The sequence below is a fragment of the Phalaenopsis equestris genome, unplaced genomic scaffold, assembly GCF_001263595.1.
Source record: "Phalaenopsis equestris unplaced genomic scaffold, ASM126359v1 Scaffold001328, whole genome shotgun sequence".
Lineage (NCBI taxonomy): Eukaryota > Viridiplantae > Streptophyta > Magnoliopsida > Asparagales > Orchidaceae > Phalaenopsis > Phalaenopsis equestris.
The window spans coordinates 121470-135675 of NW_018165767.1; the positions used below are offsets into that span (position 1 = coordinate 121470).

The following is a 14206-nucleotide window of genomic DNA, read 5'->3' on the forward strand; positions in this document are numbered from 1 at the left end:
TGTTGAGGCTTGGCTTTTGGTTTTGGTTGAAACATTGTCCTAACTGTTTAAGCTTCACGTATGGGCTTTGAGGCGTTTGCTTTTGGCTTTGTTTGGGGGCTCGGTTTGCTTGCCTTAGCTCCTATCCAAGAGCCCATTTTTTGTGTTTATTCCTACTCCTGCTCCATAGCTGTGGGAGGGTTTGGTTTTATTTGCTTTAACCCCTGTTAGGGGCTCGATTTTGGCATCTTGTGAGTGTTTTTGGCTTAAAAATACATATTGTGGAAGAATTTATTTTGATTTGGAGGAGTTCCATAGCTATTCTTGTGTGAAACATATGGTAGTCCTATATTTTGATGTCTTGAGGACATAGAGATGTTTTCTAGTCTTAGTTGTGGTCTGGGTTTGAACCTCAGCTGTGACTCGGTTTGGCTATGGTTGGGAGCTCGGTTTTGCCTTGTCCTACCCCTACCCGAGAGGTGGCTTGGGTTTTAATTTTTGTTGGCCTTAGCTCCTACCCGAGACCCTATTTTGGCGTACTGTGTTGTCCTTATTCGAGAACTATTAGCTGGTTTTGATAGATTGGTTTGGAAGTTTATAAGGCTACAGTTTTGATATTTACTTGGACCCAGTTTTACTGTGATATATGCCTCGATTTGGGGCTTGATTCTTTGGTCTTATGTTTATTCTTGCCTCTGAGTCCTGGTGTGGGGTTGGCAGTGGGCATAGTGGCTTCTCCCTACTACCTTTATCTGAAAGCTTTATGGGGTTTGAGTATCATTGGCGATTGTCTGCCTTGCTTGTGTGTTGCCTTGCAGCCCTTACCCGAGAGCCTATTCCTCTCATCTCACTGTTCCTAGCCGTGGGTTTGTGATGTGGTTGAGTTAGCCTCCCCCTTTGGCCCTACCCGTGAACTCACTAATGAAATTTGCTCCTCTTGCAGTCTTTACCCGTGAGCCCCTTTAGGGTGTTCTTGTACCCTGATGTCCCTAGTTACCCCGACCGTGAGCATTTATGTAGCTTTATCGGAAGGTTCTATGTTTATTTAATATATGAGGCTATTGATTAATTTTGGAGTTGAAAAACCTTAAATTCGGCATGAGTTTGAAAGTGCTAGTGGTGGACTTCTCCGGGTCATTTTCCTTTTGTTCAATTTCTGGAATTTGGAAGATTTTCAAGTCCTATTTGGGAGAGTGATTAATTGAGACGAATTGATTTCATAAAAGATATCTTTCGGGTTTAGATGCCAGCATTCGGAGGTCATTTGTGTGTGATCGTCACATTGACTTAGGTTAAACCACTTATAAAAATGTAAGAAAGTGATCTCCTTTCAGATTGATTCAAGGATTTTCGGGTCTTCATTTTCAGGTCTTTTCGTCATGAGTTTTGAGAGCTGATTCATCCTCTGTCTTTTTCGATGTTTTAGGTAGATCAGTTCTCCTCTCTCTCACCCCATTTTTGTTCTTTTTTTCCTTGCTTATTGGTTTGGTTTTTGATGTTTATGTCTGATGCATAAGTGTCCACGTTTAGCTTTTTTTTTATACGTGAAACCATCAAGCAAGGTCGCAAGTAGTTCGATTTTATTTTGAGGCTTAGGGAGGTGATGACAAAGGCACACCGGTGATAGAGCAGAATGATGTTCCATCCTACGACTTCGGGACACCCCCCCCCACGGACCCGGTGAACCGTAGGATGTCATATCATTCACCGACATAAGACTAGCGGGAGTTGACCCGTACCTTCTTAGGTTGTTGGTAGTCCTACGCCCGACAGTGTGATCGACTCGTGGACAACTACACTTTTCAAAATTGATAAAAAACAAATTTGACAAGAACAGATACACCTTTTTTTTCTAAACAAAAATATATTTTTTCGTTACAAACAAAATTGATACAACTCTCTTTTGTATGTCTGAAATCTATGTGCATGCTAAAAATATAAATTTTAAATACATTTTAAACATTGGTTGTCCACCTGTTGATTACCTGTTTGGGCTAAGGAGAACCCTCGTAAGTTAGGTTCGATAGGACACCCTTCTAGTTGAGTGGAGGGCTTTATACATGTTTTATGCATCTGGGTGACCAGGTAGCCTTCAACGACCCTCGAGTACAAACATATATCTGAGCCTAGCCCCGACCCGAGTGCTTGCGGTTTCCTCTTTTCGAACTTCTTCATATGTTTTATCAAAATTTTTGGACAAAGCACTCGTGGTCTTTTCTTTGGGATTTCCCGAGATTTTGAGGATTTTATTTGAATTGTTACTAGTCAATTTTCTCGAGTTTTTCGTCATGGATTATTCGTTAATTTTTCCCGAATTTTTCATCGTGGGTCATTTACCGTTCTTTCTAAAGTTTTTCGGGTGACGTTTGTTTTCTTCTTTTGCTTTCGTTTATATGATGCATTTCAGCCTTTTTTATTTATACCTGTTGCATCAACTACACCTAAGGAACAGCGGATCCCCAAGGTATGCAGGTTTGCTTTATGTTTAAAGCATGTTACTTTCTTGTAATCACTTTCCTGTTGTACTGTCTACTTTTTCTTTACACCACATGTTGTACTGTTCTCTTTACTGCATACTCTACTGTTTGTCATGTGCTACATACTCTACTGTCATTCTATACACTGTACAACTTCAACCTGTTCCCCTAGAATGTTTAAAGAACTACAACCATAAGGCCGCTTGATTTGACATCATAACCTGACACCCTATAAAATTTAAACTCGTCATGACAAGGAACTTGGAACTAGCGCGGTGGGCAGCACGGTCATCTTCAACAGCAGAACACGTCTTCCCCAGCTAAACTATTCTTTCCTTAGAATTAAACAACAATTCATAAGATTTTGAGGTTGTTTGTTTAGTACAACATAAATCCTCAACTTTTCGTTAGACATTTGTACAGTTCTACTGTGCAATCTAAGCCCTAACTTGCTTCAGGATTCTAAGGTTGTCATTCGTCACGACCTAAATCTTCATATCTTTCAGGCTGTTTGTGTGATTTTTTCATACAAATATAAGCCCTAATTAAATAAAATTGGCAGGATGAAACACTTGAATAATTTCTCCTCGAAACTGAAGTCAAACCATAAGAAAGACTAGGAAATCACTGAGGTTCTCCTTCGGATCTGTGAAATCCTCTGATTCTTCCTCCTTTGGATTCTACAATAAATGTTCCAAGTTTGAATCATTCCCTTTTGCACACCTCTTTGTCTGATTTCGTTGAAAAGTCCTTGATTTCGTACCTCCTTGAAAATAATTTTTCATGATTTTTATCGAGAGTATTCTTAAGTCTTCTTAAGTGACTTAATTGTCTAAGATTGTAATTAACTATAGGGGCTTGCCCTTATAGAAAGGTTTTCCGCCCCTTCCGACCCTAACTTAAAATAAACTCTATTTAATTTTTCATATTAAATAGAAGAATTTGTCGGCAAACAAATTAGTTTCGCAGACCAAACGGATGTCATATCTTTCTTAGTTTATTTGATCGAGTCTCACCCTCAAGTCTTATGTTTATCCTTCGAGATAGATACAGGATTTAAGGTAAAGCGCTTTTTCATTTAAACTATGAAAAATATGGGATCAGTTTGATTTTCATATTTTTTTAAACTTAAACTTATATGTAAATTAAACGTCCTTCAGAAGCGGACGACGGGATTTCGATTCCGGTGACCGACAGCTTCCTACAGGCAACTCCCCTAATTTTTTTTTAGTGTCGACAACCTCTTAATGTAGACTCAAATCAAAACTGCAAGACAGATTCACGAAAAACACCTACAGAACTCCACTCCTAAAAGCTTCGAAAAACAACAACCAATGAATGCTTCAAACTCCAGCGCACCAGGACCTAGACTAGAAAGGATTTCGACAAAGCCTTTCTACCTAAAAGCCTCGAACAACAAAAACTCAGACTCCCTTTCTCTAAAAAAATTGTCAACAACCCAAAACAGTACACTAAGAAGCTTTTTCTATAGTCAGAGAAGAGACAAAAACCGTCACCTACCACCGTAAGGTGGTCAAATCAAATAATGGGAGTGAATCCTCACCATAAAGGTGGTCAAATCAAATAATGGGAGTGAATCGTCACCATAAAAGAGGAGAAAGTAAAGTCTCGAGAAGGAGAAGAGTCGGTCAGCCCGCCCCTTGCAATTAGAGAGTCGAAAGGTCGAGCGGCCTCGCGAAGAATGGGAAGAGTCAAGAGAGGGGAAAGAGATTGTCGCGTGGATCGTCCACAGGAGCTAGGGCACACGAGGGAGACAAGCCAAGCGTCCGACTAAGTTGTGGGGTCGAACGAAGGATTAAATGCGCGGGAATAGAAAAAATAGGGTTTAGGACTATAATTAAGATTATAAATAATGATATAAATATAAAAGTATTTATTATTTTTAAAAATAAAATTTGATTTATGCATTTTCATTCGTGGGTCAGATTGTAGAAAATCGAATGTCTTTTTTAGGTAATTCTGAAGTTCCGGACACGTTGGCGTGATATGTTTCGTCGTCAGAGTTCGTTTCAATGAATTCATCGATTTACGTGTGACTTGCTTCTGCGCAGAATTATGACAATATGAGTGTCTTTTCTTATTAAAATTAGTGTCTCGGACACATTGGCGCAGTATATTTCGTCATTGGAGGTCGTCCGGAGAAGTTCGCACTTTCACCCATCCTTTAAGCTCAATTTAAGTCTGATTTTGTGCAATGATTTTGTGCAAGTGCTTTTTGTGTGTGTGTGATGATAAAGTCCTGAAGAGGTTTTCCTAGGGTTTGAGATCCTATTGGGAACTTCTCCTGAAGAGTTTGAGATCCTATTGGGAATCCTATTGGGAACTTCTCCCCAAGTCTCCACGTGATAGTCCTTAACCACTCGACCATACGATGATGGTTTTGAGATCATCAATGCGAGACATCACAAGAGAAATAGGAAGTTGCTGGAATTTTTAAGGGGATGGATACCAATACTAGTTTTCTAAGATAGTCAATAGGAACCCCTAGAGCTAGATCCTAGGATTCTAAGGAAAAGAGTAATGACCTCAAAAATAGACCTCAAAATCAAAAATAAGGTCAAAAGGGAGCACTCATGGGTTGGGCAACCTTCAGAAAAGCTACACCAATAAGAGAAAACTATGAGAATACTAAGCCAAAGCAGATAATATATTGATGGATGAGAGTTTGGGATGTTACACAATATATGGTTGACGACATCGACACCTGGCACTTTTTCAATTAAGCGAGCGAATACATCACGATATTTGTGTAGAATGGCAACTAACTCATCGTTGAGTCCAGCATCAATAACAGTGCTAAGTCAGAAAGTTTTGATTTGACTCATCTTTACTAGTAATAACTCCCTCTATGACTTTACTCATCTCCAAACCGCTCCCACACTATGCTTATATATGTAAGATCTTATATGGACACTGCCTACTGCTCATAGATAGGAACTGCATGATTGCTCTAAGTATCCCTAGACAGTGACAACTTCCCCTCCGCCTGAGATTTGACAGAGACGGTTGCTTTAAATTTGCTGAGGATTTGAAGACAAAAAATGACATGATAAGAAGTCGAAGAGTCTGGTTTGATAAAGTCAACTATTATTTTGAATTGTTTATCATTTTTACCTCAAGTGATGGACAACATTATGACTCCCATGTTTTTTTCTTCCCGCTTGACAATCCATCCGTACAAGAGGCTTGAAGTAGAAAATAGGCCTTGAACTAAAGTTCATCTTATCAAAAATAGTTTTAAAATGAATATTAACAGTATTCTCTGTATTTATAAAAATATTATCAATCGAGTAATTAACAATCAATACAGTAATCACTACAGCGTCATTATAATAATTTTCTTTGATTAAAAGGTATTCATCGGTGAAGATGACTGGTGGTGGATTCATAACTTGACAACGGGATAAAATAGCCAAACACACTTCTCCTGAGTGAAAACTCTAACGCCTGTCTCGCGGGATGCTTCTATCTTATCTCTATCGAATGTGGCAAATACTACGCTCGCGATGTGGATTGCCTGAGCATGAACCGACTCGCTATAGGATTCTTTGAACAACCATTTTCCATGAATTTGCATTGTTGCTCTTACATGACAAATTCCTTAAGCTTCTCAGTTTTGATCAAGTCATTGATTAGACTTATAAGGTGTCGGCATTTCTTAGTGTTGTGACCATAATCACAATGATAGACACAATACCTTTGAGAGTCACACAGATATTAACCTACTTTTATGGGCATTAGTTACGAAAATATTCATATTTTGAATGGCCCCTACTATCTTGGTAATTGAGAATTATAGAGACTCTGTAAATAGTTGGTGGGTATGTGGTAGCAACCTCCTCTCCACTCGGCAGCCAACTCACCTCTTCTAATGTTGAATTCATCCTTCCACTGAATGGATTTGCCTTTCTTGCACGTGTCTTCTCCATGAAAGGTTGTGGTTGGTGCTTCTCAAAATCTGACCTCACTATAGATTGCACATGCTGACAAGGCCCCTACTAATCTAGTTGTGCATCTCAGCATACCCCATATGAATGGCAATAGGAAGTGAATTGTACTCTCCCATGGAGATGTGATTGGAGGCTAGCTCCGACACTACGTAAGGTCTAAGGGCATTGCAAGTCGAGTGCGTAACTTTCAATTAGTCTTTGAGCCAACGTGGTGTGGGTGATTGCGGGTTTTAGATTTCGAACCTGCAACACCTCCCTCTAAAAGAGAATAACAAAAACTCGCAGGATCTCACTTGATTCCTCGCAAATTCACAACATAACCTATGAGCTCTTATATGGTATCAGAGTATTGGAGAACTCACAGAGGAGCTAATCACTCTAAGAAGCAAGTTATTGAACCATCTCAACATTAATTCCATCAAAGTCATAAAAAAATAGTTGACACTTCAGAGTGTCCTCAGCAGGTAGACAATAGACACGTAATAAGTGATATGATTTGAGGGATCCAACCTCCCTTGGTAAGATTTTAAAGATAGAATCTAGAAGTGCTCCGTGTCTTTGCTTCAGTGATTTCCAGGGAGAATGCGTTCTCCAACTAGTTTGGTTGAGGGGTTTCGACTCTCCTCCCTCCTTCATACTCAAACAGGTCGATCATACGCTATTAGTAGTAAATATTATCATCGTCCACTAAAGCAAGCGACAGAGCCCTTCTTATTTCAATTATGAGCTCTCCTCCGTCATATCAAAGCTTCTGAATGAGGTGGGGGAGCTCAATTCCCTGAAGTTTGTGCTAATGTTTCTCTCATCATCATTGTCACCGGCTCCATAAATTCATTGATATGTTTAGTAAAGAATTCTCTAATACAATCCATGTTAAAAGTTATCTCTCTTACTTGGTTTTGCTCCTTGTATAACCCCACTTGTTTGTGGTATGACTCATGCTCACTGCACCTTAAAAATATGTTGAATTTTGATCTGTCCATGGAGTCACACCTGAAGAAAAAAGCTATAAATAAGGGGAAGAACAAGTTGAAAATACTAAGAAAGAATCAAGAGATTTTATTACATAGCACTTTTAGGGGGGTCAAAAATGTTCATCCCTTATTACAAAAATCTTCACTATTTATGAAAAAGTTTTTCTCATATATTACAAATAAGTGATCATTACTAATTTAGAGATCTTTGATTTATCATCTTTTGTCTATATTACAAATTTAGAGATCTCTGATTTATCATCTTTCGTCTTATTTTAATGTTGACATAAAATTAATAATATCTCTGGCATGTTATCTTCTAACAGAACCGTATTTACCTTCAATTCCCCACATCCTTGTCAACCTATTCGGACCCTAGTTAGTTTGTCTTTGGATCGATTCAGCCTTAAAGAAAGTTGAATCTTCTTTTGGATAAAGTTCATTCAATGGTTATAAAACAAACCAAGCCACTTTATTGGATTGACTACTCGAAATTGATGGATGCAGGAAAAATATTTGTACAGTGGCTTGCACTCGGCAGCTTGTTGCTCCTGGATCAAACACTACCTAAGTGCACCATCCGAGCCTTAACCCTGAGTTCAGTATAAAAGCATTTTGTCTTTACATTTAATTAACAAAAGTTCCAGACGGCAAGAGTGAACGCTAACATAAGCAATCAAACTGTCTGATGTCTAACTACAAACCAAATTTTGGAGTAAAATTTATTATCCTTATACTCAGCACACCATGATAGAGAATTAGCAGATGCAAGTAAAGAATCCAAGCACAGAGTAAAGAAGTAGAATTGTTTTCATGTAAAATGTTGAAAGCAATGGAAATATAACAATAAGTTGCTGCGACAAAAAGAGAAAAGGAGAAAAAATATAAATAAAAAGAAATAACAAAGGCATTCTAAAGTAATTTTTTGAATTTCTTTGGAACATGTCCAATTGGGTTTGCATGGATACTCGAAAATGTGATTAAAATTAATTAGAGGGTCAAAACATGTATGATGAAAAATTAAATACGCAGGAGTTTAACTAATAGTGTATTTTACAATTTAAACTGAAATGTTCAGGATAAAATAATTAAAATCAATAGCATATATGAATTTCGTGTACAAAGTTGATCAAACTATGTTTATCAAATTCAAATACAATAAAGAGTTTTAAAATGAGTATTTTTCCTATACTCCTGGTAATATAAAAAAAAAAAAGCTTTTAAATTGGTAAATCTAGTAGGTATGTCTCAAGTGAAGATTTTCTAACAAAACAGTTATTAAGAAAGGGACAATATAAACTACTGTCAAGCAGAGAGTTGATTTATATGACTTTGCCTTTCATACGCAGAGAGGATGTTTCCACAATCAAGAATAAATCTTCAATTGTGAAAATTATTCAGGTCTCGATTAACTTGCTATCTTACACATAACTCCTTGCTAGTGACAGTGCAATAGTTAAAACTCAACATCAATTAGATAACAAGCGGATACCTCATCATTCCAGGATAACTATTTTCATAAACATCAATATAATTTAACCATACATTTTTCTTTCTTTTACACATTAATGAAAGAAATGTGCTGCACAACCTAAATGAGTTTTAGAAAATGATTCTGATGACCGCTCCTGTAAAGGAAACAGGGTTTCACGTTTGTAACTTTAATATGCAACTCTAACACTCCGATGCCGGTTTAATTGTCGAAATGTTCAATAAACATTAAAGATAGGATTTTAGATTAAACTATCGCATGGTCTCCAACTCTCCTGAACACAGCTCACCACACCAACACTCCTTTCCTTTATTTATTTATTTATTATTATTAGGTGCTCGTTTTACTTCCTCTCGTTATGGGAAAAACAATTTAGCTAAACAGAAAAGTGCAACTCACCAAGGAAGAAAAAACACTGCTAACAAATTAAGAGTACAAAGAACGCATCATACCCTGTTAGAAAGCTGTCCATACAATGAAGGTATCTCAGGAATTTTTAAAAATAACCAGTAATGTGGTGAAACAAAATTTAAGAGTTTTAGTGGAAAGAACTTTATCACCTTGCTAATTGTCTTTTTGGCAGATAAGGATGACACGGCCTCAGTAATTTCTACATATAAACAAAATAAAGTCGCATTATATTTCAAGCAAAAAGACTAAGGTGGTTGTAATAATAATCTTTTACCCATTAATTAAGAAAGAATAAATAATTAACTAAAGATAATATCAAAAAAAATTGATATTAACTGTCAACCTGCTGACGACACCTGCAAAACAGGTGTCATCCGAATGAAGCCCTCGATGCCTACAACTATTATTTGAGGGCTTATCTACAACGCACCGTCATTCCATATGAACAGTAAATGTAAGAGAGGGCTTATTGCTCATTCCTCCATGGCATTAGAGAAATGGAGAGCAAGCGAGGGAGGGAGGGCGAGACACGGCCGATGCTAGGAAAAGGAAGAATCAGCAGCGCTTCCTCTGGTCTTTCGAGCGGCAATGAGCTTGAGAAATCGAAAAAGGGGAGGCAATGATCATGCGGGCAAGCAATCATGCAAGGTGATTCGAGCGTCTCGAGCAACGCAAGCAGAAGCCATTCCTATTTGTGGGAGGGCTCCTAGCGCAAGAGGCAGCTCAAGAACAAGGATATAGTGGGGTTCTCTGTGTTTAGATAAACATTTCAAAACCGAAATTTAGTTCTTTTTATGTTTTATGAGCTCCATGAAATGATTGAAGAAATTTCTGAAAACCATAACTCAAATTTTTGAATTTTTGCAAAGTTCTGTTAGAGCTTTTGACTTAGAGGTTGAGAAAAAAAAAATAGTAAGAGGAAATTTCAAGCATATAACATTAAATTTCAATAGTACATTCCTTTATTTTGTTAATTGAGAGTAAGAATAAGTTAGATTAGAATTTAAACTTCTGAAAGTCATTAAAATATTAATTTCAGCATTAAAAAAAAAGAAAAAAAATTTAGGAACTTTAACAAAAATCTGAAAATTAACTGATTTATTTGTTACATATTATTATATGTATTAACATTATGTAATGAAATAATTTCATCAAAAATAAGAAATACTGCTAAATTACTTAATTGGAAACTCTAAAAAAGAGAGATGAACTTCGAATATTTATATAGATATGAATATTATCGGAAACACAATATACAAAATATATTTTTTTTCATATAAAGTAACAAATAGCCAATTAATTAGATAAATTACAAATGAATGTATCAAATAAATAATAATAAGTTGGAATTAATATTAAAAAATGCCAAAAATGATAGAAGCCGATAAGTCTAATTCGTTACTATAGGTTCGTTGCTATAGGTGCATCAAAGAAATAAATTAACTAGAGGAAGGGAATCAAACTGTACTAAACAGGTGGGTAAACATATTTGTATTTTACAGTAGTTTCTTTTATTTCTATAATCAAATGCAAATGCTTTCAATGCTATTAGTATTTTCCTTTAAAACTACAATTTTTCTATTTTTCATATGCTTAAATTATTTAAGACAAGTATTAAAATAAAAGAAGGCAATAAAGTATGATATATGCATAAGCATATTTAAATGTGGAATCACTCTCGTATGATACTGGTTGGGGAATCAATATACTTGTGCACGTAAAAAAGAAAAGAAAATAGAAATGATTGCCTACATTTTGGTGGGTTTTAGAAAAGGTTATCAATGGTGTATTTTAAGCACACATTTACGCGATGACTTCCATTGATAAATGTTTTATATGAAATAAAAAAAAAAGTAAAATAAAATTATCCTAGTTTTTTCTCTTTTTACAACTTTATCTCTGACTTTTATAAAAATTCAAATTTAGCATTTTATAAAATTTTAAAAAATAATAATTATTATAATTTAAATATATTTTACTCATTGCATTGTTTCACTCATACTGTCAGTTGTAAATTTTTCAATGAAATCTCCTTGAGAGTAGATGGGTTCTAAAAAGTGTTTACAAACGTCAAGCAATCCAAGGTGATAGGTAAAGCATTTCGGTTTTTACTTTTCTACCAATTGTAAAATTTATAAACCAAAATAATTTTTCGCCGGTTAAAGTTTGTCTTATAAATGATTATTTTTTTGTTTTGCATTATTTTTTAAGCAATGATAAAGTTTAGATAGTGTTTTATTTGTCTGATCGTCAATTCCCGCTTTAACATTCCAAAATCCCAAGTCGGGCCATGACAATGGTAAAAATAGAAGAACTCATTTTTCTATACATTTATATCATACAAATTTTAGTGAAAAGTGGATAAGCAAGATATGAAAGCTAAGGAACATGGATTTCTATGTTATCAAACCATAACTAATTATTGAATGGTAGACATGAATAATTTTTCAGCATTTATAAGCACATTTGTGGATGGATACTCATTGAAGCTATAATTTGCACCATATAAGCCACGAATTTAGGAAAAATAATCATTCAATTTACATCATGTTTTTTTAGAAAAATACAGACATATTCAGGTAATGTGGTAATATTGGTGGTAAGAACCTTTTAACATGATGACATGTAGTCTGATCACATATTGTAATCATCTAGGAGTTCCAATAGTTGTTTCACTTTACAAAGACCAAGGTTACAAAGATGCTTCATCGTTATCTTTTGAAGAGAAAAAGTTCTTCCATGCTAAAATTACATTATTGCCCAAAGTCGCATGATATGTCAGGGCAATATTCATATTAACAATTGACATGGAAGTGCTAAATTTTTTATCCCACCCTTTCCCATTATAAAATACTTGTAACGAGGAAATGCCCAAATGATTCTAGCAGTTCTTGTGAGGGGCCAATTTTAAACTCAAATAATTGAATGTCAATTGGTCTATTAAATCTTTGAAATTGATCCAAACTAATCCCACTGCTAGAATAACTATGTAAATGGATGACACGTTCACGTCGGATACATTACCTAAAGATTAAATCCATTAAGTAGCTTTATACTTCTTAATTTAATATTCTAATTTTTCTTTCTACTAGTAAATCCTTCTCTTCATCAAAGTGAGGTTGCCTATCTACTAAATGAGATCAACAAGCAATTGGATGTGTATCATGACTAGACGTTAATTCAAGGACAAGGTTCACATCTCGCCCAATGGACATTAATCCTCTAGCGATGGAGACATACTTAAGTGGGTTTATTTTTTCTTTCTGTGATATTCTTTTTCAAAAGTTCATTTTTTCTATCTATTATGATCTTAATGGCTAGTCGAGCTGCTCGTCAACTTCGCCAGCAACAACTGCTCGATAATCTCAAACTAGTTTTTAGGTGAACTCACTTCAATAAAGACAAGATTTAATAATAATAAATAAAACTAAAATATTATATCAAACGGCATAAAGTTATATGAAATTTAATCTCCAAGGAATACCTCTTGCATGAACTTTTTCATCCAATTACACATTCTATTAATGCGACTAGTTTGAATAATATTTGAAGAGTCAAGCGGTCAAATTCAGCACATTCATAAGAAAGAAATAACCCCCACAAAATGCCGATAACTATTTTGTGCACTAGCTCTTATAAGAAACTTGAAAGATAGAAAAAAAAATGAAGAGCCCTCCTCTTAATAATAAAATCATACATGAAAAAAATTAGCATGACAATTAAAAAAAAAAATGGTGATCGCAAATGCATCCAAAAGATAATATGAGTCAATATTCACAATATGCAAATCATCGCAACCTTACAACAGCTATTGAGGACCATTTCGGTGAATCTCAATCAACATTGCTTTCTATCAAGCACTGTAAGAGTTGTTAAAAGAATACACGATAAGCATACATAATGAAGGAAGAGGGCACGGAAGTAAAAGCTAAAGTTCGTAATGCAAAAACTTCAAAAAAAAGTCTTAGTTAATATACTATAATATCCAAATCATCCTCTCTATGTAATGAATACTCGTCATAACCTTATATCAACCAACTATTGGGGGCCGGCTCACTATGCATTGATATCTCTCAAGTACTTTAAGAACTGCTATATATATATATAAATATATTTATATTCATACAAATATCTTTCAAAAATTTTTATCAATCTTATGTTTTAATTACCTTATCTCTTCATATTACAAACACAAAATTTATCTACCCATGTTTATTGTATCTCTCCCCTAGAATTGTACATTTTTGAAAAACCGAAGTTTATTTTTCAATTTTTATCTTAAATGTGTGCTACTCCAGAATCCCTCTTAAATAATCAATCCAATCTATCATTTCTAGTTTGACACAAGTCCATTCTCAAAATTCTAATTTCTTCCTCATTCAGCATGGCAATTATTGAATTGTTCATCACCCAAAACTAATATCCATATAGCATAACTAGTTTATCAATAATTTGAGAAAATTAATCTTTAATTCTCTATGATATTCACTTATAACATGGTGCTCCCATAACACTTTTACATTTTAAATACTTATTTATATCTCTAGAATTTATAACCTCATTCATATTAGCACTCCAACATATAATAGATCCAAGAAATTTAAGAAATTACCATAGGCATCACATAATCTTTTAGTAATAATTCTCAATTCCACAAAAACTAAATTTTTTTATCACATAATTGCACTATGTTCTTAAAAAATTAAGCCCCTCTATCTTCTAAAAATTTCCCCATGATTCTAACATTCAACTTATTTCAAAAAAGATATTATTTATTAGAAATATGCTATCATTTTAAATATCCCATTAAAGCATTTCACTAACAAATAGAAAACGAAAAAAAAAAGAATTTAATATTCATAAAATCTAATTATGATTTAAAATCGTTGACACTCCAATAAC

At 34.9% G+C, this 14206-nt stretch overlaps 1 protein-coding gene across 1 annotated transcript in view; it reads right to left on the minus strand.

Moving 5' to 3' along the window:
* The window catches only part of LOC110034021 (putative ribosome biogenesis protein slx9-like), an 80424-nt gene that overhangs the window by 13637 nt on the left and 52581 nt on the right, over positions 1 to 14206 (minus strand). The window contains exon 4 of the mRNA XM_020738250.1: positions 9454 to 9503. Within this exon, the coding sequence (XP_020593909.1) occupies positions 9454 to 9503 (50 nt within the window). The remainder of the gene's footprint in view (positions 1 to 9453; positions 9504 to 14206) is intronic.